Source organism: Cervus canadensis, chromosome 13, assembly GCF_019320065.1.
Source record: "Cervus canadensis isolate Bull #8, Minnesota chromosome 13, ASM1932006v1, whole genome shotgun sequence".
Taxonomy (NCBI): Eukaryota; Metazoa; Chordata; class Mammalia; order Artiodactyla; family Cervidae; genus Cervus; species Cervus canadensis.
Window position 1 is genome coordinate 18582054 of NC_057398.1, and position 26100 is coordinate 18608153.

The 26100-nt window shown below is 39.3% G+C and overlaps 1 protein-coding gene and 1 non-coding gene across 2 annotated transcripts in view; one reads left to right on the plus strand and one right to left on the minus strand.

The window, feature by feature from the left end:
* Positions 1-26100, plus strand: part of ACBD6 (acyl-CoA binding domain containing 6) — a 194559-nt gene that overhangs the window by 163288 nt on the left and 5171 nt on the right. Inside the window, exon 7 of the mRNA XM_043485031.1 lies at positions 307-337. Within this exon, the coding sequence (XP_043340966.1) occupies positions 307-337 (31 nt within the window). The remainder of the gene's footprint in view (positions 1-306; positions 338-26100) is intronic.
* On the minus strand, positions 21353-21424 carry TRNAC-GCA. The gene has a single exon. It is a non-coding gene; the product is annotated as a tRNA-Cys (tRNA).

A 26100-nucleotide genomic window follows, 5' to 3' on the forward strand; every position in this document is an offset into this window, starting at 1 on the left:
AATGGCCGTTTTTCTGCCACTAATTGGGTAATCAAACTGTCACATTTTAAAGGATTCCCTTTGGTTTAATATCTGCAGATCTAGTCATCCTGTCACTCTGTGGCTGCTGCAGTGCACAAGTTACCATTCAACCTTCTCCTTTTCTCCGAGATGGAGAGTTTGGTCAGAGGTTACTGTGAGGCTCAAAGAGCTGGCTTCTTTTCCTGTAGCCGGTAAACCTATGGAACTTTGGTATATCAGATATTTGCTATAGCTTATATACTTTCATACTTTTGCAATAACTTAGATTCTTTGTTTCTTTTATAGGACAATGAAGGTCAAACAGCTCTACATTATGGTAAGATGTTTTTAAATTATTACTAATTATATTTGACTTTATTTGCTTATCTCAGCTTTGTCCAACCCTACATTGTGCTTGGAAAAATGCCAACCACTAGCAGAGCTACAATAACTTTATGTTTAAAAAACAGATTAATAACCTCTAAGGTTGATTGTATATTAAAATTCTTATGGACACATTCATAGTGAATTGAGCATTTCTACACAGTCAACAGAAATGAAGCTTCCTCCAATCCCCTTTTGAAACTTCATTATTTCATTCCTGTTATTATCAGTGACAACAAAGATTCTAATCATTGTTACTTAGGAGCTAGAATCTCTCCTGTAAGAAATACTTTCTTGATGTGATTGAAGTAAAGAAAAATAGACTTGATTTTTTAATTTATTTCTTCTATTAACTGATTAGCCTCGTGAAGTAATTTTCACTTAATCTGTAAAATAGAGGATAATCTGTAAAGTGGAAGTAATATGGCTCTTAAGGGGCTACTGGGTAATTTCAGTGAGGTAAGAGATAATAAAGTACTTTGAAAACTGTGACGTACTAGAAAAAGTGTTGTTACTTTTATTCTATTTGGATATGAACATGGTTGAATAAGGGCTTCCCAGGTGGGTCAGTGGGTAAAGAATCCTCCTGCGATGCAGGAAATTTGGGTTTGACCCCTGGGTCAGGAAGATCCTCTAGAGGAGGGAATGGGAACCCACTCCAGTATTCTTGCCTGGAGAATCTCATGAATAGAGGAGCCTGGCGGTCTACAGTCCATAGGGTCGCAAAGAGTTGGATGTGACTGAGCGTGCGCGTGCATATACACACACACACACACAAACACACACACAGTTGAATAAAAGACAGCCATCAATATTTAAACTAGAATATATCAAGAACATCTCCCAGTCAATAAGAAACAATCAAATGGAAAAAATAGACCCCAAAAAACAGATAACTCACAAATGAGAAGAGCCAAATAACCAATAAACAAGATACTCACCCTCACCAATAACTTCCAAGAACTATGAATAGTCTGAGATTATACACAACTTGAACTCTAACCAGTTAGCCTGATGCAGTTTTATGGATGCTGGCAAAAGACACAAAACTCATGGATCAGAGACAAAAAGACTATTGTTCACAGCACAGTAAGCAGCATGAGGTTCATGTTTGTGTCATTTGCCCTTGAATCCCATGGGAGCTACAAAGAGAAGCCCCAGCAGATCTTGGACACATAGTGTCATAGCTTAGAAATCCTAAGCTTAGGGAACTCCAGTCTTTTATAATAAGCTGCCAGCAGACTTGCCCAACCTTTACCCTGGAGAACACATGTCTTTATTATACTGGACAATAAACAAACCTGCCTTCTATTCTAGAAGGAAGCAGTACCTCCGTTGACAAAGGTCATTCACAATATTAACATCTTTTGAAAGATAGTCTAGCATAAAAGCTATCTTCACCTCTGGTCACACGATGTACAGAAAAATGAGAATCCCTTGGAGAAATGTCTCCCAACAATAATTAGGGGATGCAGATTAAAACATTTAGATATAACTTCTGGGTGTGATCCCTGGGTCGGGAAGATCCCCTGGAGAAAGAAATGGCAACCTACTCCAGTACTCTTGCCTGGAAAATTCCATGGATGGAGGAGCCTGGTAGGCTACAGTTCGTGGGATCGCAAAGAGTCAGACACGACTGAGCAACTTGACTGGTTCACACAGATTGGCAACTTGTAAATATGTGCACCAGGGCTTCCCCAGTGGCTCAGCAGTAAAGAACCCGCCCGCAATGCAGGAACCACAGGAGATGCAGGTTCAATCCCTGGGTCGGGAAGATCCCCTGGAGGAGGCATGGCAACCCACTCCAGTATCCTTCCCTGGAGAATCCCATGGACAGAGGAGCCTGGTGGGCTACAGTCCATGGGGTCGCAAAGAGTCGAACACGACTAAAGCGACTTAGCATACACATAGCATGCACCCAACATGTGCAAAGAATAGAACGGGGATGTGGAGGAACAAGAACACTCATATACTGCTATTGGGAACATCAACTATTGCATCACTTTGGAGGTGAATTTGGCAAAAATCTAGTGAAGTTGAAGCTACCGGTACACATACCTTACAACTTGGCAATTTCACTTCTAGTATATTCCCTGGAAATACTCCCCAACATGTGTATAAGGAAACATAATTAAGGACATGTACTGCAGCGTTACTTGTAATAGCCCAAAACTTGTTTTATTAGCCGTTATATTCTTCTGTTTCTGTACTTAAAATAGTTAAGTTGCACATACACACACACACACATATATCCATACATGTACATTTTATGTTACCAAATACCTTTGGAAGGTGTGCCCATCATAGTATTCAAGAAACCTCAAGGCTCCTTTCTATAAACAGCCCTCTGAAATAGTTATTGTTTTCTCCAATTTATAAATGAGGAAATCAAAACTCAAAGAAGTTAGTAAACTTACCTAACAGAGCCAGAAATTCAAACCCGTCATCTCTAAATTTACCAGGAAAGGAGAGAAAAACAAATGCTTTCCCCACCCACTTTCCACAGTGCTCACATCTCTCACTCTGCAAACATGTTCATATAAGTCTGTCATATAGCTCCTCTAACATCACCAAATCCTAGCTACTCTGAACTCTGATTTTCCATCTAGGAAAAAATTTTTTTCAGCTTCCTTCTTACCTGTTTGAACCAGGTATTAAGTCAGACACTCCAACAGTAGTTGTGAGGCCTTCAGCAAAAAATTCGGGGCTGCGCCTTATTCCTGATGCCTGGCTTCAAGAAGCAAACTGATTTTTATTTCAAAATATGTGCCATAAGGTCCAGACAACTCCACCAATGCAACCTCCTTTGAGAAGGAGGGAGTTCCACACACTAAAATTCTTTTAAAAGTGTGTTGCATAAGCAGTATCAGTGGATTCATGGGACTTCAGTGGAACTGTTATGAATATGCTTGAGGTTCATCAGCTTTCAGTGAGCCATTCAAGGGCTGCATTAGGGCCTGGGGACCATGGTGACTGACAACTCAAAGTGCAGGTGTGAAGGGACCACTCAGCTTCCTAGTGAAGCGAAACAGAACTGCTTAAAACGCAAGATCTGCTTATCAGGAGCAGAAGGAAGGAAACACTTCATCTAAGAAGGAAAAAGATATTGTGTTAATTTTATCTGAGATTGATCATATTGTTAAATGCTCATATCATTAGTTTTAGTCTCTCAGTCGTGTCCAACTCGTTGCAACCCAATGGACTATAGCCTGCCAGGCTCCTCTGTCCATGGGATTCTCCAGGCAAGAACACTGGAATGGATTGCCATTCCCTTCTCCAGAGGATCTTCCTGACCCAGAGATTGAACCCAGCTCTTCTGCATTGCAGGCAGATTCTTTACCCTCTGAGCTACAGGGAAGTGCCGTTAAATGCTCTGTTAATCCTCAGCTGGAAACAAAACTGTCCTGGGAACAATATCCTAGTCCTTCTAAACTCCTCATATGTGGAAAATGTGTTTTAGTTTCTCTCTTCTTAAACAAGTTTCATTGGATCAAAAATTTAAAGTGAGAGATTGAATCAGATGCAGGGAGCTCAAATCCGATGCTCTGTGACTACCTAGAGGGGTGGGATGGGGTGGGAGGTGGGAGGGAGGCTCAGGTGGGAAGGGACATACATATACCTATAGCTGATTTATGTTGAAATAGGGCAGAAACCAACACAATATTGTAAAACAGTTGTCCTCTAATTCAAAATAATTAACAAAAAACTTTTTAAAAAAACTACTCTTTAGTTTATACATACACAAGTTTAGGAAATGTGTGGCATGCCTTAAAAGAAAGCAGATTATTAGCTCTTATTTCCATCCCCTCAATCCTTCTTTCATTCAGTAGACATTTTTTAATGCCTTCTCTGTGGCATGTGTTGTGTTTTGCTTTCATTTCTCCATCCAGAAACTGTAGAAACAGTTACACCAGACTAAATATGCCCTTGAGAATGTAGATGAGTCATTCTGTCATCCATAGTTAACCATTAGGGGTAAATGCCTTTACCGATGTGAGAATGTGTCCATTTAATTTGATATGTGTAAACTTCATTTATGAATAGTAAAAGGGTTGACATTATTCTAAGGTCTTTCTGACTGGCTTCAAAATAAGCTATATTTTCTTTTTGTTCTGATACGAAAAAAATCTCTAAGATATATTGTTAAGTGAAAGGAGTAAAGGGAAGAACAGTATATATACTGTGCTGCCATGAATATATCTGTACATATTTGCTAGTAAATGAAAGATACACAAAAGTGAATGTTGATTGCCTAAGGGAGGAAGTGTGGAGCTCACATACAAGCACAGAATAGAAGTATTTTCCTATAAACCCTTTAATGACTTCTATATTTGGAACCATGTACATATATTACCTATTTGAAGTAAATTTAAATGATTTAAAATCTAAATATTATATAGGCTCTATTAGTATTGTAAACACCACTTAACTTCTTAGTTGTAATTGATTCATTCAGATATTTAATGAGCATCAACTATTTGCTGGATAAATATATGAAAATGTCCCTGGACATTGGGTGTCCTTCACCTCCCACCCTAAATAAATAAGGACCTGGTAACCATAGTGGTAGTGTGTGAGTCAACACTGTATCTAGTCTGGGGAAACTGTGGGCTTGGATTTCAGTGCCAGCAAACCCTGGAAATGATCTTTCATGAGGAATGGGAAGTTGGAACTGAGACCCTGCACATAAGCCAAGACCCTCTAAGGACTGCATCCCCAGTAGGAAAAAAAAAAATTAGCTTAAAAAAAGTTGACCTTCTGGTGTAAGGAAGGACAACAAGGTTATCTGCCACAGACCAGAATCTGGGTGGAAAAAAAAAAAAGCCCCATCTCAAGCAAGTTTGGGGTTTAAATTTATATTGATTGTTTCAGAAATTCTCATGTTGAGAAATTAACATAGTAAATACACTCAGCTGGTTACCCCTAAAGGGCCTGGCAGAAGCAAATGCTAAACTTCTCTCCCTTAACTAATACAGCACAAAATTCCTACAGAAAGAAGTTCTGCTGAAAATGAGCTCACAGTCCAAACTTACAGAATACACTTGAGTGAATGTCAGCAGACACAGTAAACCACAGGATTAGACTTTAAGGAATTTAAGTAAAACTACTGGATAGAAATTATCAGAAAAAAATTTGTGTAAAATCAAAGATTCAAAAACACAAGAACAAGACTCTCCAAAAGAAGAACAAGGGAATTTCAAAGAGAATCAAATAGAATTTCAATAAATGAAAAGTTACAGAAATCTTACAATATGAATAGGTTAAAGTGCAGAATTGGCACAAATTAAAAAAAAAAAACAACTATGGTGAACTGAAAGGTAGTTCTAAAAGGCACTGCAGAAAGAACAAAATGGAATTGCAAAAGAAACACTGAGTGTAAAATGATGAATCTCACAAACATACTGAGTTCAGGATGCCAGACACAAAAGAAGTATGTACTGTATGCTTCCATTTATATGAAGATCAAAAACAGGAAGAATTCATCTCCAGCATTAGCACACAGGATATTGGTCACCTTGGGGAACTGGGTAGGTAGCATTTGAAAGGGTTGAACAGGGTGAGAGTGCTTCTGAGATTCTAATAATGATCTGACTCTTGATCTGTGTGCCAGTTAGTTACATGCATAAATTCATCTTAAAGTTTTTGATTTTGGTACTCTTGTATGTGTTTTATACTCAAATAAAGCTTACACACACACACATTCAAACCTTGACAGATAAGATGGTAGTGTTACCGTTTTCATACATACAACCTCTTAATGTTTCCAACAGATGCCTTAGCTAGGCCCTATTTTCCTACATTTGCAGATAAAAACTGAAGTCCAGAGAGGTGAAGTGACCTTGACAGGGTAACATGTTGTAGGTGGTAGGGCCAAAATACTTGTCCAGGTCTTCTAATTCTACTTCCAGTCTTCTTTTCATAACTCCATAAATAATTATAGTCCTAGTATCCTTTTAAAGCACACATAATTTTTTGGAAGATAATCTCTTATAGAAATAAAGGAAAATCTTTTATCGTTGGTCAACCTAATCAGTGGGTCAGGCTGTTTTTCAAGACTGTACTTGTGAGTAAACACACACATATATATTCATTTATGTGCCTTTATATTCCTATTTCTGTTCACTAAGAGTTTAGATAATCATAAAAATTATTATTCCTTGATTTAGGAATCCTACCCAAGATTGATCTAGTAAAATGATCTTTTTCTCTCATATTATTGTAGAAATAACAAGACAAATACCATATATGTTATAACCAAGATAATTAAACACTCAAATAGTATTAGAGGTTTTGGCATTACAAATATATAAAACTAAAATATTCTGATAATTCAGGAATATTTCATGAAATTAATACTTTAAAGGTGCGATTTAATTTTTAATTTAGATTTTCTTACTAGGTCACTACACTTTTGCCCAATATTAAGACTGTCAAAACAGAGTTTGCTTGTAATAATAATGTTAATACTTACAATTTATTAAGCACCTACTATATGCCAGATAAAATCTGCTGAGCATATTTTATCCATTTAGTCACTTAATATTATTGAATTTTTTTATTTAATAGACATTCAATAGCTATTGTTGATTTTATTTTAGGACCCTTAACCTGTTGTTAGAACTTTCATAACACTCTAAGTATGGTTAAATCCAGTGATTGCACACAATGTTAGGGATGTCTTGGGGGCTTAGCTATTATTTTTTATGAATTACAGTTTGGCTTGACAGCTGTCCTTGTGTTGACAGCTCTTCTGATTATAGCAGTTGTCAAACTCCATCCTTAAGCAGGTTGTAAATCCTGCCTTCTTCCGATTAAAACTGGGTCAGAGCCAATGGCGGGTTAACTAGAGGCCAGTGTTCTACTACTGTATGTCCTTACTGGTTTGTTCAAAATGCATTTTGCATAGTGGCATACTAAACCTTCATTTGCCTTCATTTTATTTTGGTGTTTTTGAACTTTCAGGTATCTGTCCTCCTGTTATTTTGTGATTAAACATGGTCTTTGCTAAGGAGTGTATTAGTATAAGTGTGGTCTTCCTTGTAAATGGCCTGTTGGTCCTCTCCTCCTCCTGCTCTACTGGGAATACTAACATCATTGCATCTGTGTCTCCCAGGGGAAATCAAGGCTTTTCCTAGCATGTGCAGTCATGTGATTTCAGAGTGGGCAGGCTTTGTATCCTCATGAGCCCTCGATCTTCCACGTAAAGCACCATCTGTTCTGTTCCTTGCACGCTGTTACAGGGCAGTGGGAGGAGGCATTAGAGTGAAAATAAATAAAATAAAAAAAGAAAGAAATTCATCATCAAAACCCTGAGGATTAATGGAGTCAGAAGGCTCACTGCTCTGAATGAAAATTCATCTTCACCTGTGCCAGTGTCAGGGCTGCCTCCATGGCACTTGACAAATAGAGGTTCCCAGGGTACCATAAATCCAGCAGCTATTCTAATCCCTATAGACTAGCTCAAGCCTTTCCGAGATGAGCTTACGACTGTTTTTGTATTTTGCAGCACACTGTAGGCACTAGTATCCCCTCATTAATTTGGTAAAACATTAGCACCCCTTACTTCTCATCTCCCTCTCATCTTCTTTGTCTTTGTCCATTTTGAGACGGTGAGCAGCTCACATGTTTCTGAAAGACGACTCTGCCTTGTGAATTGTGCTTCACCGAAGATGCCAAAGGCAGAGAAGTCAATTAACTAATGAATTTTGAACAAATACTAATCCCCAATACTGTGTTAGATGAAGAGGAGAATATAGAAAAGCATACAATCAAGTGGCTCACCATCTAATTGGGAGCACAGAGCATATAATTTCAAAAGCTGTTTGTTGGGCATCTCTACATGCAGGAGGTTGCGTGCTAAATGTAAACATTATTGATGCCTATCAACAGTGACTCTCCAAGAGGTACTACAAGTGCCTTCTTCATTCCAGGGTAAGATTCATTTGTGTGTTTTCTTCTTGTCCTTTAAATCAATCTTTCTCCTCTTGTCCTTTATTTTTTTCTTCCTACTGCAACTTCGTGACTGCTTATGCTTTTGTACCAGTCTTTGCATAAACCCCAGGAATTTGTTAATAGAACTCCTTTCCTTGCGGGTAACGTATCTTTTACTCTGAAGTTACTGTTTTGTAACCCTTAAATTCCAAATTTAAATCTCACTTCATAGCTACAGTTGAGCTAAAATTTCATTTATGTGTGTTAGGTTAGAGGATTGTTATACAAACCAGTTAAGCCTTTTTTTCTCAGTCAGTTAGCTGTAATTCTCCGTATGTAAAACAGTTTTAAGCTCCATTTCTGGGTTGGTACTCACAACTTGTGTCATACTGCTGGAAAAGTCACATCATCCTACAGGTTGTGTGAAATTAATGCCCCTTTGCCTGACATAGCCAGCTTAGTGTCTTCAGCCATAGTCCACATCTACTGAGCCTTGATCTTTATGCTTAGCAGTCTCAAGTATTGGGTTAGATTTGAGCTCAAGCGTGATCTGACAGACCGTGGTAGTTATTACCCTGTATTACAGATTTATACACTGGGAAATTTATTCCTCTGATACTGCTTTAAAAGTTCCAATTTTAAAACCTAACCAAGTATTTCTCACAATGAGTTGAGAGTGATAGCTGCAGCAAAAAGGTTAAATGATTATTCCTTAAAATATAAATGTCATGTAGCTAGTTCTGTGCAGGATAAATATCCTCTTTCACAGCTCCCTGATATTAGGCAATGTGTCCTTAACTTTGTTTTATTTTCTAAGAGACTGTCTTCCATTGGAATCTAACTTGGTATATACAGTGTTTCATGGTAAAAAAAAAAACCTTTCAAAAATGTAAAATGAAAGTGTTCATTTGGGGAGATAATTTTAAACTCTCAAAGGAATATTATAATCCTGAACACTTTATTGGTAAAGATATTCTGTCTCTGCCTTCCTCCCTGTCTGAGGCATATCCCCAAAGATGATCTCAACCCATTAACACGTGTCCCAGGATTAGAATAGGCAAATTGGCCTTTCTGTACCTTTTTCTCCTGGACCTCCCAAGTTGCACAGTGGTAAAAAATCCGCCTGCCAATGGTTCAGTCTCTGGGTCAGGAAATGGCATCCTGCTCCAGTATCCTTGCCCGGAAAATTCCATGGACAGAAGAGCCTGGCAGGCTACAATCCATAGGGTCGCAAAGTTGGACATGACTTAGTACACACACACCTTTTTCTCCTACGCTCTATTCATTTATTCAAATATTAATTTAATATTTGTAATTCTAGTCATCTAGAATTTGTAATTTGTAGGTTTTTTTTTTTTTTTTGTAATTCTAGTAAGCATCTTAAGAATTCCCACTGAAGGCAGAGAGATAGGGTTCCCAAGTGGTCTGACTTTAGCTTAGAAAAATTTCTGTCTTCCATTTGTATTCCCTTGGAACCATCCCTGAGTCTGTGCTATTATGGATTAGAGTTTGGTACCTACGTTTTCAGGATGGATAATACAAAGAATCACCAAAGCTCTCCCAGACTTATAACAACCTGGTTTCAGCTGTTGGCTCCATGCCCACTTCCACAGGTTCCTTATAACCAAGGAACCCTGAAGCACCCACCAGGGGAGAGAAGACACCCATCAAGGGAGCCATGCAAACCTCTTTATCTGAGTACCAACAAAGAGCAAAAGAAGAAATGTCCCTAGTAAATCATTTAAAACCAAACTCCCGGAAAGTTCTGCTTCCACTTAAGATAAAGAAAATAGCAACAGAATATTGCTCCCACACTAACAAAAGGAAAATGCTAAATAATCTGCAAAATTTTACTTTTTTAAAAAACCATCAGATAGCAGAAGTTGCATGTCAGCAAAGCAAGCCAGATTCCAAAGAATGACAAGCCCCTGTAAGACACACCAACTGTTTTGCGTTTGATAGAACAACCGAGGAAGAGGCAGCCACCATAAATGCAGATAAGAAGAAAACAGCTAAAATTAACAAATTCTAAAAGTGAGCTGGTGTGACATTTAAGCATCAGACCCAAGAATGCGTTTCACTCATGTACTCATTCATTAACTGGGTACTGTTAGACAAATTGAGGAGAGAGAGCTCCCTCCTCATTAGTACACAGGAATGAAAGTCTGCCACTTCCCCAGACCCTTATTTCATACAAAGAAAAATCCTTAAGCCACCAGGGGAAGAGCAGAAAGCTTTTCTGTTCTCTCCTCCTGTCCTGGGCCTAGGGAGATACCCACTGCCTTTGGAGGAGGAGTGAAAGTAAAACCTGTCTGCCCCTGGGGAAGGACAGGGAACCCCTGAGCTTAGGACCCTGCACTGTCACAAAGCAGAGGTCTCTTGCCCCTGGAGGGCAGGACAGGAAGTTCCCACTCAGGACATATTTTCTCTCACACGAGGCAGGGTTTGGCTGACATTTGGGGGAGCCGGGAGGATGCAGGAACATTGAGAAATTTCTGCCTCTGAGGGCCTGCCTAAGACAGAGTAACCCAAAAGCATGAAGAGCTCTATCCCACTCTCACCGTGAGCCTCCCTCTGAGAAATAAGCAGTAGCAGTCTTATTGATAGGGAGGAGAAAGAATACAGAGAGTAGATATGCAGCTGACTAGATATTTCAGACTACTGAAAGCTGAGAGTGGAGTGAGAATACTGAAAATACCCTCTGGCACCCAAACCTTATAACTAAGCATAAGGTAGCAGCAGCCCACAGCTGGAGGAATTTAAAGTCTTTGATGCATTAAAGTTATCCATAGCAACAACAAAATCAAACCCAGTCCAATGGCTGACTAGACTGACTCAACACCCCCTGATGGCATGATGAAAGAAAAAGTATGCCCATTTCTGGTTGTAAATAGTGTTGTTTACTGCAGCCTCCACTGCCCTCCTGCACATAATTTCAGCACTCAAAAATTGTGAAGCATAAAAAAAAGCAAGGAAGAAATAACCCATTGTCATGCAATAAATGAGTAATGATAGAACAAGTAGATAAAAATTCAGCAAGGATATGAAAGACCTGAGCCATAGCATCAACTGACTTGACCTAATTGACATCTAAAGGATGCTAACACCTAATGTACATTTTTTCAATATAAATATGGAATATTTACCAAGATAGACCATACTCTAGGCCATAAAACAAACTTTTAAAAAATATAAAAGAAATCATACAAAGTTTGCTCTGTGACCACCATGGAATTAAATTAGAAATCAACAGACACATATCTGGAAAATCCCTAATTGTGAGAAACTTAAAACACACTTGTAAATAAGAGAATTAAAAAAATATTTTGAACTGAATGAAATAAAAATACCCTATCAAAAGTTGTGAGATGCAGCTAAAGCAGTGCTTAGAGGGAAATTGAATACTTTTATTTAAAAAAAGAAAGGTTTCAAATGAGTGATCTAAGAGTCCACCTTAAAATTTTTTTTAAAAAAAAGCAAATTAAGCTCAAAGTACATACAGTAATAAAATAAAGATCAAAGCAGAAATCAATGAAACCATTAAAAACCTTTGAAAAGGTCAATAATACTGATTGACCTCTAGACAGACCAGTTTAGAAGAGGAAAAACAAATTACCAACTTCAGAAATGAGAGAGAGGCATCAACACAGATCCTGCAGATATTATGAAGCAAATAAGGGAACACTATTTGCAATTTTTACCAATAAATTAGATAACTTAGAGTAAATGGACAAATTTCCAAAAGACAGATTAACAAAATTCTGTCAAAAAGAAACTTAAAAGCTAGATACCCCTATTGAAGAGATTGAATCTGTCACTGAAAACTTCCCACAACAAAATCCCCAGGCCCTGATTGCGTCACTCTGAATTCTACTAAATATTTAAGGGGGAAATAATACCAATTCTACACACAAATTCCTCCAGAAAATGAGGAGAGAACCCTGCCCAACGAATTCTATGAGGCCAACATTACACCAAAACCAGAAAAAGACCCTACAGGAAAAGAAAACTATAGGCTAATATGTCTCATGAATATGATGCAAAAATCTTTTATTAAAATGTTAGCAAATTGAACATAGCAATATACAGAAAGGATAAGTTATAACCCAATGTGTTTATCCCAGGAATGTAAGGTTGGTTCAGAAGTTGAAAATCATTGTATTTCACCCTATCAGACAAATCAAAACCAAAACTAAAACATGATCATCTCCATATGTGTAGAAGAAGCCATTGAAAAACTGAAACTCCTTCATGATTTGGAGAGAAAAAAAAAAAAAAACACAGAAAAATAGAAATAGAAGGGAACTGCTTCAACCTGAAGAAATCACTAGCTGATATCATCCTTAATGGTAAAATGCTGAATGTTTTCCTTCTGAATGGGAACAAAGCAAAGATGTCCACTCTCTCCACTTTGATTCAACATTGTACTGGAAGTTTTAGCCAGTGTATTAGGCAAAGGAAAGGTTCCAACACCCTTTACTGCCCTCCTAGAGAGAATTACTCCATGATCTTTATATTGAATATTTCTGTTGGTCTGTTTCTGGGCCCTCTATTCTGTTCCATTGACGTGTTTTTCTATTTTTCTGCCAATACCACACTGTCTTAATTATTTTTATATTTATTAGCTTTATCATAAGTCTTAAAGTGAGATAGTGTCTGTCCTCCAGCTTTCTTCTTCTACTTCAATACTGTGTTGGCTTCTCTGGGTCTCTTGCCTCTCCATATACACTGTACAGTTTGTTCATATCCACAGCCTGACTTGCTGGGATTTTGGTTGGGAAGAACTGACATCTTAACAATATTGAATCTTCCTATCTATAAACATAGACTATCTCTCCAATTATTTGTTTTGTTGATTTTGTTTAGAGATTTATAGTTTTCTTCATATAAATCTTGTACATATCATGTTAAAATTATACTCAAGTATTGCATTTGGGGGATACTAATGTAAATGGTATTATGTTTTTTTTAATTTCAAATTCCACTTGTCCATTGCTGGTGTATAGGAAAACAATTGACTTTTGTACATTAGTGTTATATCCTGCAACCTTGTTATAATTGCTTATTTGTCCCAGGAGGTTTTTTTGTCAGTTCTTTTGGGATTTTCTATGATCATGTCATCTGCAAAGACATTTTTATTTCTTTCTTCCTAATCTGTATATCTTTTATTTCCTTTTCCTGTCTTATTGCATTACCTACAACTTTCCAGTGCAGTGTTCAAAAGGAGTGGTGAGAGGGAATATCCTTGCCTTATACCCAATCTTAATGTGAATGCTTTTAGTTTCTCAACATTAAGTATGATTTTAGCTATAGGTTTTTTGTAGAAGTTCTTTATCTAGTTGAGGAAGTTCCTGAGGAGTGATGTCAGCAACATGGTGGAGTGAAAAGCTACCTTTCTCTCTCCCTTGCAATCTATAACCAGTAAAACATCCGTAATTCAGCAAAGGTCTCCCTGCTCAATACACCAGGATGCCAGAGAATTCCTAGTATCTGACATCTAAAGGTCAGTGGAGTGGAATACAGGAGGCAGAGTCGAGCAGATAGCAGAGGTGTACCTCAGGTCCTGGCCTTCCCACCACAGCAGCTGAGCTCACAGCCTCAGGGGATCCAGCAGCAGCAGGAGAAGCAGTGCAGTTACCTCCAGCGCGCATGTAAGCCACAGGTAACGGGGCAGCAGGAGTCGGGCCTAGGACCCATCCCTCCAGCTGCTGATGCGCCCACAGCTCTGGCTACCTGCCCCCCAAACTGCAGTGGCAGAGCCCACTAACCTTATGGTGTTGGACACAGAGAAGTGCCCTCACAACCGCTGCGTTCCACCTTCCCTAACTCTCCCCCTCCAGTGGCTAAGTCTGTGGCTCAGGGAATCCCAGACACAAGGGAAGAGCCTACCATCCTGGTGCCCCAGGCGGTGATCCGAGGAGCAGTGGTAGAAGCAAGGCACCAGTGACCCCAGAGACACAAGAACTTATAACCTGGGCAGGGGTCCACGGCTAAGAGGTAGTAGAAGGTAGAAAGTGCTAACTCAAATTTAACAAGAGGCAGCTCAGGTGAAAGAAACCAAAAACTTACACTATAGTGCCACCTATTGGAAAACAAAGCCTCTAACTTCTAACCTGTTGCTATAAATACTTCCGATTTGCTGGCAGAAGAACCAACTCATCCAGCACCATGAAGAACTGGAGTAACACTGTACCACAGAAAGAAAGTGGCAATTCTCCAGAAACCAAGATTAAAGTCATGGAATACGGCAATCTAACTGGTAGAGAATTCAAAATAGTGGTCATGAAGAAACTCAGCAAACAACAAAAAAATTGAGAAAAGTCAGTTCAGTGAGCTCAGAAATAAAATGAATGAACAGAAGGAATACTTTGTCAAAGAGATTTAAACTCTAAAAAAAAAAAAAAAAAAAAAACACAAGTTTTGAAGCTGAAGAATTCAATAAATGAAATAAAGAATGTATTAGAAAGCATTGGAAACAGAGCAGATCACATAAAATAGAGAATTAGAGTGCTCAAAAATAGAAATCTAAAAAATGTTATAAGTAGAAAAGAGAAACAGCATTAAAAAATGAGGAAATTCTGTCTGTTTTAGGAGGAGCACCATTAGGATAATAGGTATCCCAGAAGTAGAGAGAGGGAAAAGGGAGAAAAATGTTTAAAGAAATAATCAGGAACTTCTCAAGTTGAAGAAGTTCCCCTCTATTTCCAGTTACCTGAGTTTTTGGTTGTTTTTTTTTTCAAGATAACAAATAAGTGTTGGACAAGTTATTTTTCTGCGTCTATTGATATGATCATGTGATTTTTATTTTTTGCCTATTGATATGATGGATTACATTAACTGATTTTCAAGTGTTGAACTAGCCTTACCCACCTGCGATTAATCCCACTTGGTTATGGTGTATAATTCTTTTCATATACTGTTCGGTTCAATCTGTTAATATATTGTTGAGGATTTTGCATTTATGTTCATGAGAGATAGCAGTCTGTAGTTTCCCCTTCCCCTTTCTTATAATGTCATTGTCTAGGTTTTATTATTAGAGTAATAGTGGCCTCATAGAATGGTTTAAGAAGTATTCTCTCTGCTTCTATCTTCTGAAACAGATTGTAGAGAAATGGTATAATTTTTTCCTTAAATGTTTGGTAGAATTCACCAGTGAACCCATATGAGCCTTGTACTTTCTAGTATAAAAGGTTATTATTAATCATTTATTAAATTTCTTTAATAGGTAACAGGCCTATTTGGATTGTATACTTTTTCTTTAGTAGATTTTGGCAAATTGTCTCTTTCAAGGAATTCGTCTAAGATGATCATATTTGTAGGCAGTGAATTGTTTGTAGTATTCCTTTATTATCCTTTTTATGTCTATGGAACAACAGACTGGTTCCAAATAGGAAAAGGAGTACGTCAAGGCTGTATATTGTCACCCTACTTATTTAACTTATATGCAGAGTACATCATGAGAAACGCTAGGCTGGAGGAAGCACAAGCTGGAATCAAGATTGCCAGGAGAAATATTGATAACCTCAGATATGCAGATCCACCCTTATGGCAGAAATTAAAGAAGAACTAAAGAGCCTCTTGATGAAAGTAAAAGAGGAGAGTGAAAAGGTTGGCTTAAAGCTCAACATTCAGAAAACTAAGATCATGGCATCCGGTCCCATCACTTCATGGCAAATAGATGGGGAAACAGTGGCAGATTTTATTTTTGGGGGCTCCAAAATCACTGCAGATGGTGACTGCAGCCATGAAATTAAAAGACGCTTACTCTTGGAAGGAAAGTTATGACCAACCTAGACAGCATATTAAAAAGCAGAGACATTACTTTGCCAACAAAGGTCCTTCTAGTCAAGGCTATGGTTTTTCCAGTGGTCATGTACGGATCTGAGAGTTGGACTATAAAGAAAGCTGAGCACCGAAGAATTGATGCTTTTGAACTGTGGTGTTGGAGAAGACTCTTGAGAGTCCCCTGGACTGCAAGATCCAACCAGTCCATCCTAAAGGAGATCAGTCCTGAATATTCATGGGAAGGACTGATTTGAAGCTGAAACTCCAATACTTTGGCCACCTGATGTGAAGAGCTGACTCATTGGAAAAGACCCTGAAGCTGGGAAAGATTGAGGGCAGGAGGAGAAGGGGACAACAGAGGATGAGATGGTTGGATGGCATCACCGACTCAATGGACATGGGTTTGGGTGGACTCTGGGAGTTGGTGATGGACAGGGAGGCCTGGCGTGCTGCAGTTTATGGGGTCACAAAGAGTTGGACAAAACTGAACGGATATCTATTGGACCTGTAGTAATGCCCCCTCTTTGATTTCAGATGTTGATAATTTGTGTCCTCTCTTTTTTCTTATTTAACTTGACTAGAGGCACAATGCCAGAGAATGTTCAACTACCGTACAGTTGCGCTCATTTCACATGCTAGCAAGGTAATGCTCAATCCTTCAAGCTAGGCTTCAACAGTATATGAACCAAGAACTTCGAGATATACAAGCTACATTTAGAAAAGGTAGAGAAACCAGAGATCAAATAGCCAACATCCACTGGATCATAGAAAAAGCAAGGAAATTTTTTAAAAAATCTACTTCTGCTTCATTGACTACACTAAAGCCTTTGACTGTGTAGATCACAACAAACTATGGAAAATTCTTAAAGAGATGGGAATACCAGACCACCTGACCTGCCTCCTGAGAAACCTGATGTAGGACAAGAAGCAACAGTTAGAACCTTATGTGGAATAATAGACTGGTTCAAAATTGAGAAAGGAGTATCTCAAGGCCGTATATTGTCATCCTGCTTATTTAACTTATATGCAGAGTACATCATGCAAATTCTGGGCTGGATGAATCACAAACTGGAATCAAGATTGCCGGGAGAAATATCAATAATCTCAAGTATGCAGATGACACCACCCCAAAGGCTGAAAGCAAAGAGGAACGAAAGAGCCTCTCGATGAAGGTGAAAGAGGCGAGTGAAAAAGTTGGCTTAAAACTCAAGATTCAAAAAACTAAGATCATGGCATCTGGTTCCATCACTTCATGGCAAATAGATGGGGGAAAAGTAGAAACAGTGACAGATTTTATTTTCTCAGGCTCCAAAATCACTGTGGATAGTGACTGCAGCCATGAAATTAAAAGACACTTGGTCCTTGGGAGAAAGCTATGACAAACCTAAATGGCATATTAAAAAGCAGAGACATCACATTGCCAGCAAATGTCTGTATGGTCAAAGCTCTGGTTTTTCCAGTAGTCATGTATGGAAGTGAAAGTTGGACCATAAAGAAGGCTGAGTGCCGAAGAGTCGATGCTTTCCAATTGTGGTCCTGGAGAAGACTCGAGAGTCCCCTTGAACAGCCAGAAGATCAAACCAGTCAATCCTAAAGGAAATCAACCCTGAATATTCACTGGAGGGACTGATGCTGAAGCTCCAATACTTGAGCTACCTGATGCGAAGAGACAACTCACTGGAAAAGACCCTGATGCTGGGAAAGATTAAGGGCAAGAGGAGAAGCAAGCAGCAGAGGATGAGATGGTTAGATAGCATCACTGAGTCAATAGAGAAAAGTTTGAGCAAACTCTGGGAGATAATGAAGGACAGGGAAGCCCGGCATGCTGCAGTCCATGGGGCTGCAAAAAGACACAACTTAGTGACTGAATAATAACAAGAGTCATATTGCTTTTATTGGTCTTTTTCAAAGAACTATTATTTGATTGTATTGATTTTCTCTATTGATTTGTTTTCAATTTCACTGACTTCTGGTATAATTCTTTTTTTTCTTTCTTATGCTTACTTTGGATTTAATTTGCTGTTGATTTTTTCCAGTTTGCTAAGGTGGGAATTTAGATTACTGATTTTATATCTTTCTTTTTGTCTAATACCTGCATTCAGTGCTGTAAATTTCTCTCTAAGCACTGCTTTTGATGTATCCCTCATACTTTGATAAGTTGTGTTTTCATTGTCATTAGTTCAAAATATTTTTAATTTCTTTGATTTTTTTGTTTGAAAAATGTATTATTATTTACTACAAGTTTCACTATAAAGATATAGAAATTGAAACAGTATAGTATTGGTGTAAATAAGGTATATAGGTCAATGAAACATGATAAATAACCTAGGAATAGACCAGCCTGCTGCTGCTACTGCTAAGTCCCTTCAATCGTGTCTGACTCTGTGTGACCCCATAGAGGCAGCCCACTAGGCTCCTGTATCCCTGGGATTCTCCAGGCAAGAATCCTGGAATGGGTTGCCATTTCCTTCTCCAATGCATGCACGCTAAGTCGCTTCAGTCGTGTCCAACTCTGTGCGACCCTATGGACAGCAGCCCACCAGGCTCCTCTGTCGAGAGGATTCTCCAGGCAAGAATACTGGGGTGGGTTGCCGTTTCCTTCTCCAATAGACCAGCCTGTACATGGGTAAGTTGATTTGTGACTGAAGTGTCAGGGTAAGTCAGTGGAGGGAAGGATTGGCTGTATAACAAATGGCGCTGTAACAGTTGGACATTCACATACATGCTGGGCTGAAAACAAGCCTCAGCTGTTCTTCATACCCTTCACAAAAATTACCTTGAAATGGATCGGAGACCAATACATAAGAGCTAAAATATGAAGGACTAGAAGAAAATGTGGAAGGACATCTTTGTGATCTTGAGATAGAGAAAGACTTCTTATATAGGACACAAAAAGCATAAAACATAAAAGAAAAAACTTAATCGGACTTCATTCAAAATTAAAAATTCTTACTCTTCAAAAGATACTCTTAATAGAAGACAAGTCACAGAGTGGGAAATCTATTTATGAAACATTTGGGGGAAAACTTTATATCCAAGAATTTTAAAAGAATAATTCTAAATTTATAAAAAGAAACTCCAATTAATAAATGGATGAAAGATTTGAAGAGATAAATCACCAAAGATAAGTGATTGGCAAATAAGCATATAAAAAGATGTTCATCATTAGGTTTTAGGGAAACAGAAATTAAAAACCGCAAAAAGAAGCCCTGACTATACTACATAGTATCTATGCTGTAGGTACTATAAACCTGACTAGAATGGCTAAAAAGAATTTCAGTAATAGTAACAAGTGCTGACAAGGATACAGAGCAATTGGTGGAAATACAAAGTTTGGTAGTTTCGTATTCAAGTTAGTCATTTGCCATGTGACTCAGCAATCTCACTCCTGATATTTACCCAAAAGATGTGAAAACATAAAAGATGCACACAAAGACATGTATCCAAGTGTTCACAGGATCTTTATTTGTAATGGCCAAAAACTGGACACAACCCACATGCCTACATATATTTATACAATGGAATGCAGCAATAAAAAGGAGAGTACTACTTATACATGCAGCAACATACATGAATCTCCAGAGCATCACATTCAGTGGAAGCAGCCAGACACAAAAGACGATATGCTCTATGATTTCTGAATTTCTCGAGAAGGCAAAACCGAAAGGCAGAAATCAGGTCAGTGGTTGCCAGGGGCTATGGGTGGGATAAGAGGACTGACTGCAGAGAGGCAGGAGGGAACTTTCACAGGTTATGAACACGTCTTCTGTCTCTGTTGTTTAGTAGCTACACTTGCCAGAATTTACCCAATTTTTATGAAGAATATTAACTTCAATAAGACAAAAAGATGGGGGGTGGGGCAGGGAATCTTGCTCTATATGTTAACCAGCACAATCCAAAACAGATGAAGAATCTGGGAGGGACAAGATGGCAGAGTAGAAGGACCTTGAGTTCACCTCTTCTCATGAGCACACAAAAATCACAACTGCTGAAGAGCTATTGATAAAAGAGATTGGAACCTACCAAAACAGATATTCTACATCCAAAGACAAATAAGAAACCCCAACAAAACTGTAGGAGGGGCATACTTGAAATACAATCAATTCCAATACCACCCAGGTGGGTGACCCACAAGCTGGAGAACAATTATATCACAGAAATTCTCCCACAGGAGAGTTCTAAGCCTCATGTCAGACTCCCCAGCCTAGAGGTCCAGCATGAGGAGGAGGAGCCCCCAGAATACTCTGGCTTTGAAGGCCAGCAGGGTTTGACTGCAGGAGCTCCACAGGACTGGGAAACAGGCCACTTCTGTAGGGCACAACACAGGGTCTCACACACTAGGACCCAGGGCCAAAGCAGTGACATTGTAGGAGCCTAGGCCAGACCTATCTTGATGGGTCTCCTGAGGAGGTAGGGAGAGGGAAAGGCAGCTGTAGCTCACCCTGGGGATGTGGCCACTGGTGGTGGTGGCAGAGATATTGGAGGATGTCATCTACATGAATGCTCATGGAAGGCAGACATCTTGCCTGGGTCATAAGCACCAAGGCCTAGCCCCACCCAACAGCCCGTTAGGCACCAGTGCTGGGATGTCTCAAGCCAAGCAGACAGGCTGCCTCAAAGCTTCCTGAGCTCACGGCCACCTTGGCACAGCCCCGCCCACCAGACCCAGCTCCACCCACCAGTGGGCAGGCACCAGAAACAAAACTATGATTCTGCAGTCTGCAGAACTGAGTCTGTAAACTCAGGTCAGAATCGACCCTGGGAACAGCTGGTCCCTGCCCTTGCGTGATGAGAGGGGAATGCACTGCTGGGACACTTCTCCAAGGTCGAGAAATGTAACCTACCACAGATAGAAAAGGAATATGTTCCAGACGAAGTAATAAGATAAAACCTCTCAAAAAAAGAAGAAAACAACTAAGAATTGGAGTGGAAATAGGAAAATCTACCCGAGAAACAGTTCCAAGTGATGATCATAAAGATGATCCAAGAACTCAGGAAAAGAATGGATGCACAGATTAAGAAGTTTTCAGCAAAGAGAAAATATAAAGAACAACCAAAGAGTTGATGAATACAATAACTGAAATGAAAAATACATTAGAGGCAATCAGTAGCAGAATAAATGAGGCAAAAGAACAAATTGTGTACGACTCTTTGCGATCCCATGGACTGTAGCCTACCAGGCTCCTCAGTCCATGGAATTTTCCAGGCAAGAGTACTGGAATGGGTTGCCATTTCCTTCTCCAGGGGAATCTTCCCAACCCAGGGATCGAACCCGGGTCTCCTGCATTGCAAGCAGACGCTTTACCATCTGAGCCACCAGGGAAGCCCTAGTGAGCTGAAGACAGTGGTGGAAACCATTGCCATAGACCAGAATGAAGAAAAAAGAAATGAAGACAGTTTAAGAGACCTCTGGAACATCACACATAGTAACAGTCACACTACAGGGGCCCGAGAAGGAGCCTGACAGAATATTTCAAGAGGTAATCACTGAAAACTTCCCTGTCATGGGAAGGGAAACTCACCCAAGTCCAGGAAGCACATAGGGTCCCATACAGGATTAACTCAAGAAGAAACAAGACATAAAGGCACACAGTAATCAAACTGACAAAAATTAAAGAGAAAATATTAAAATCAACAAGAGGAAAGCAACAAATAACACACAAGGGAACTCCCATAAGGCTAGCAGCAGATTTTTAAGCAGAACTTTGCAGTCCAGCAGGGAGTGGGGTAACAAAGTGATGAAAGGGGCAAATCTACAATCAGGAATACTCTTCCCAGCAAGGCTCTCATCTAGATTTGATGGAGAAATCAAGGCTTTACAGACAAGCAAAAGCTAAGAGAATTCAGCACCACCAGTCTAGCTTTGCAACAAATGCTTAAGAAACTTCTCTAGGAGAAAAAGATCACAACTAGAAACAAAATTATGAGGGGAAAAGCTCACTAGTAAAGGCAAACTTAGTAAAGGTAGGAAATCATCTACACATAAACATGGTATCAAAACCAGCAATCTTGAGGAGAGCACAGATGCAGGATGTTGGAAGTGCATTTGAAATGGGAAACCAGCAACTTAAAACAATCTTTTTATACATAGACTGCTATATTGAACCTCATGGTAACTGCAAACCATAAGTCCAATAGATACATACACAAAAAGGAATCCAAACAACTCTGAAGTTGGTTATCAAATCACAAGAGAAAAGAGGAAAGGAAGGAAAACAGTCCTTCAGTACACCTAGCTAAGCACTTCTGCTTTTGAGCACTCATGCTTCCTTCTGCTCAGATCCTGAACAAGGTACTCCACTAGCTACCCAACCCTCCAGCCAATCGGGGCAGAATCCAAAGAACCTGGAGCAGCCCTGAGGTCCATAGGCTCACATGTGGGACACAGTCCCGCCTAATTTGGGGAATGGACACAGACTGGAAATAATCAGATACTATGAACATGTTATTTCTGTATTTGATTATTTTTTCATAGTACCTGGACAAACATTTGAAAATTACTAGACACACAATGAGGATAGTAATCAAAATGCATCTTTGTATTATTCTCTGGATGTATTTTTTTCCCCAGTGGTTAAAGCAGATGTACTATGTATATTTAATAGACCACAAATAGGCTGTTTTGGTTAACCTAAAGTTCAAATTAAATCATGTATAAGCCAGAATATCCCCATACCTCAATATGTAGAAACTTCTTAGATCATTTTCCCCTTTTAGCTGTAAATCTTTCCATATTAGGCATTGATGAGCAGTATATTTTTCCAACATTCCCAGAATGGCTCACTTACTGCTCTCGGTCCATCCATGTCCCTCAGTGATAGGCCTCCTTTTTGTTTATGTATTTGCCTGATTGCCCACATTGGGGGAACACTCATCATGAAGAGGCTCAGAGATATGTTAATGAGGAAACGCTTTATCGGCCATATGTTTTATTCTTTATACCCCACTGTCACACAAACATTGTACATATGCTTTAAGCAGTCGACTTAAAGCCAGCAGTGCTACACATCATGGGTAGTTTTACTCTGTGACAACTTCACTGCACAATTTTTTTCCATCCTGAACATTGGGGTCAAAAGTATGGTTAACACTGGGAAGACCCAGAGGGATGGGATGGAGAGGGAGGCAGGAGGGTGGATCGGGATGGGGAACACATGTAAATCCATGGCTGATTCATGTCAATGTATGGCAAAAACCACTACAATATTGTAAAGTAATTAGCCTCCAACTAATAAAAATAAATTTAAAAAAAAGTATGGTTAAAAGCAAAACAATAACTTTCTATTAGAAGTCACTGTTACCAAAGTCAGTTCAATATTCCAGGAGAACTTTGTTTTCTTAACAGAAAAAAACAAATTTAGTCTTGCATCAGTTTACTGTTAATAGTAACAAAATTCATTTACCCAGTTAAATTCAGTCTAATCTTAATCCTGATAGCATACAAAAGTCATTTCTCAAAGTTCCTTTTTCACAAACCTTTTATTATTTTCTGGGTCCAAACAGATTTTTCCCTCTTTTCCCCAACAACCAACTGTAGGACAAAATCATCATTTTTCCTTAACAACAATATATCCAGTCTTTATTCCTTCCCTTCACCAACAACATATATCCTACTTGCTTTATACATTGAAATGCTTCCCTAATCATTTTTATGTATCACAAATTTTAACCCTTGAAAACTGTAACAAAACCAAGAAACAAGTGATTGAAATATTATACCAGCATTTTCTGATTGGCAGACTTGAGAACATATTCCATAACCTCTAAAGACATAGATTTTTCATAGCACAATTTCCAAGCACTTTTAGTTTCCCTCCTGGTCTTGCAAGAAGGCAAAAATAGATAAATTTAGGTTTGTTGATATGTGAACACTTACCTTTTTTAAACCAATTAAATAGAGCTCCTTTACAAGTTAATCTCAGCAGTATTATCCAAAAACACATCTTGAGACAAACATCCAGAGATCTCATTGTTTCATCTTTTTATATTTCATGAATTAGCCTTTGCAGTTAAACTTATCAGTTTATGAATAACAGAACAGTCAAATTTATACAGCCGATTTAAAAATCCTGCTTTTTCTTTTTCCTCCTTCTCCCCCTCCCCACTTTGGCTTGAAGTTTTCTGATTAACCCAGGGCTGAAGTCCCAGGCAAAGTGGGTTGTGTTTGTATTTCAAGGGCATGATGAATTAACTTCAAGTTTTCTCCTAGGCATATTTTTGTTTTCTCAGGATCAGAGTTCTGGAGGGGAAAAAAAAATTCTATAAATCTAACTGTCTCTAACTGCATATACAAAAAGAACCAGGTTTTAGAATTTGAAAAGAATTTCATCTTAACCAGTTTTTTCCAAAATCTAAAGAACACAATTGCCATACGTTAGTTTAAAAAACAAAACAAAAAAAAACCTTTAGTCATAGTTTCAAAGCTTGAATTTTTCTTAATAAATTGAACCTGAATTTCTCATTTTACAAAAGACAAAGATACCAGTCACACAGATGGAATACATATTCACACAGCAAAAAACAGATGTGTCACAAACCATCTGAGAGTGACCAGTACAGAATCCCAAAAAAACACTTCCCCGACACAAATGGTCCTCAGTGGTAGTTGGACATCAGAACCAATTGGCAAAATGCCCAAATGACACTCAGTGCCCACAAGCAGTCCTCAACAGTAGACAGATGTCAGAACCAGTTGGCAAAATGCCCAAGTAGCTCTTGGTGCCCACACACAGTTCTCAATGTCATGCACATGTCAGAACCAAATGGCAAGAATGCCCAAATAGCACTTCATACTCACAAGTGGGAAGGTTGCCCGGTACACAGCAATGGGCTTATCCCATCTTGGAGCTTGTCACCTCATCCCCAATGCATGTTTCCATTCCACTAAGGAAAAGTGTAGGCTGGCAGCTAGTGCCAACAGGGGAGAAACAGGGAGGATCCTCAAAACAAATGGTTTTGACAGCTGCTAGGAACGTCCCCCAAACCCCCTTCTCGAAGCCAGCTAGTCACGAGCAACGGGCTCATACGTTGTTGTCATGGCCCTGGGAAACCCAGGAGAGCCAGGTGTCATCAAAGCACAAGAGCTGCAACAGTCAGCCCCATGTTGGGTGACAGAAAACCGTTACTGGAAGTAGGGGTCCCGCTGCTCACTCTCAAAAGCCTATAAAGCGACCAGATTGGTAGAAAGGAAAGTTTGCTTGGGTTTGGATGCCAGCAACCTGGAGTGGGTGGAGGGCAGACATCTGTCCAAAGGCTGACTCCCCTCCACCCCTCGCCACAGTGCAATTAGGGGGCAAGAGCTTTTATAGAGACAGGCAGGGCCAGTACTCTTGCCTGGAGAATCCCTTGGACAGAGGAACCTGGAAGGCTACAGCCCACAGCGTCACAAAGAGTTGGCCAGAACTGAAGGGTCTGAGCACGCACACAGGCACACCTGTCATGGCTACAACCTGGTCATCATGTAATTAACTTCTTCCACCTGGGGGGGTGGGTTTCGGTATCTATAAGGTAACTCACAGGATATGGCTCAGAATATTATCTATAGCCCTTGAAAAGGAACTAAGGTCCCTGACTATGTTTCATGAGTACATTATTATTATTTGGTCTCCTTTGATTGTTTCCTTTTGTTTCCACATGTTCACATTTCTCTGATTAAACGTATTCTTTGACTAAAGTTTTCCACAGGTAAAAGGCAGGCAGAGGACAAGGCGGGGAGGGGCTGCAAGTGTCACGGGGTCCTGCTCTGTTTCAATGAGAGATATTTGGATGGTCATCTACTGTGGGCCAGAATTACATTAAGCACTTAAACTTTATTGTTGAATTTGAGTGGTACTCATCCAGCCTGGACCCTCATCAGATCATGGCCAATAACATGAACAAACATTCCTTTGGTGTCTTGACATAGTTGAAAAGGGCTTGGTCAAAAGATACACTAAGAAACAACAAATGTGAGATGTACACAAATTCTGGGTTCCTAGAGAATCATGGATTATAGGTTAT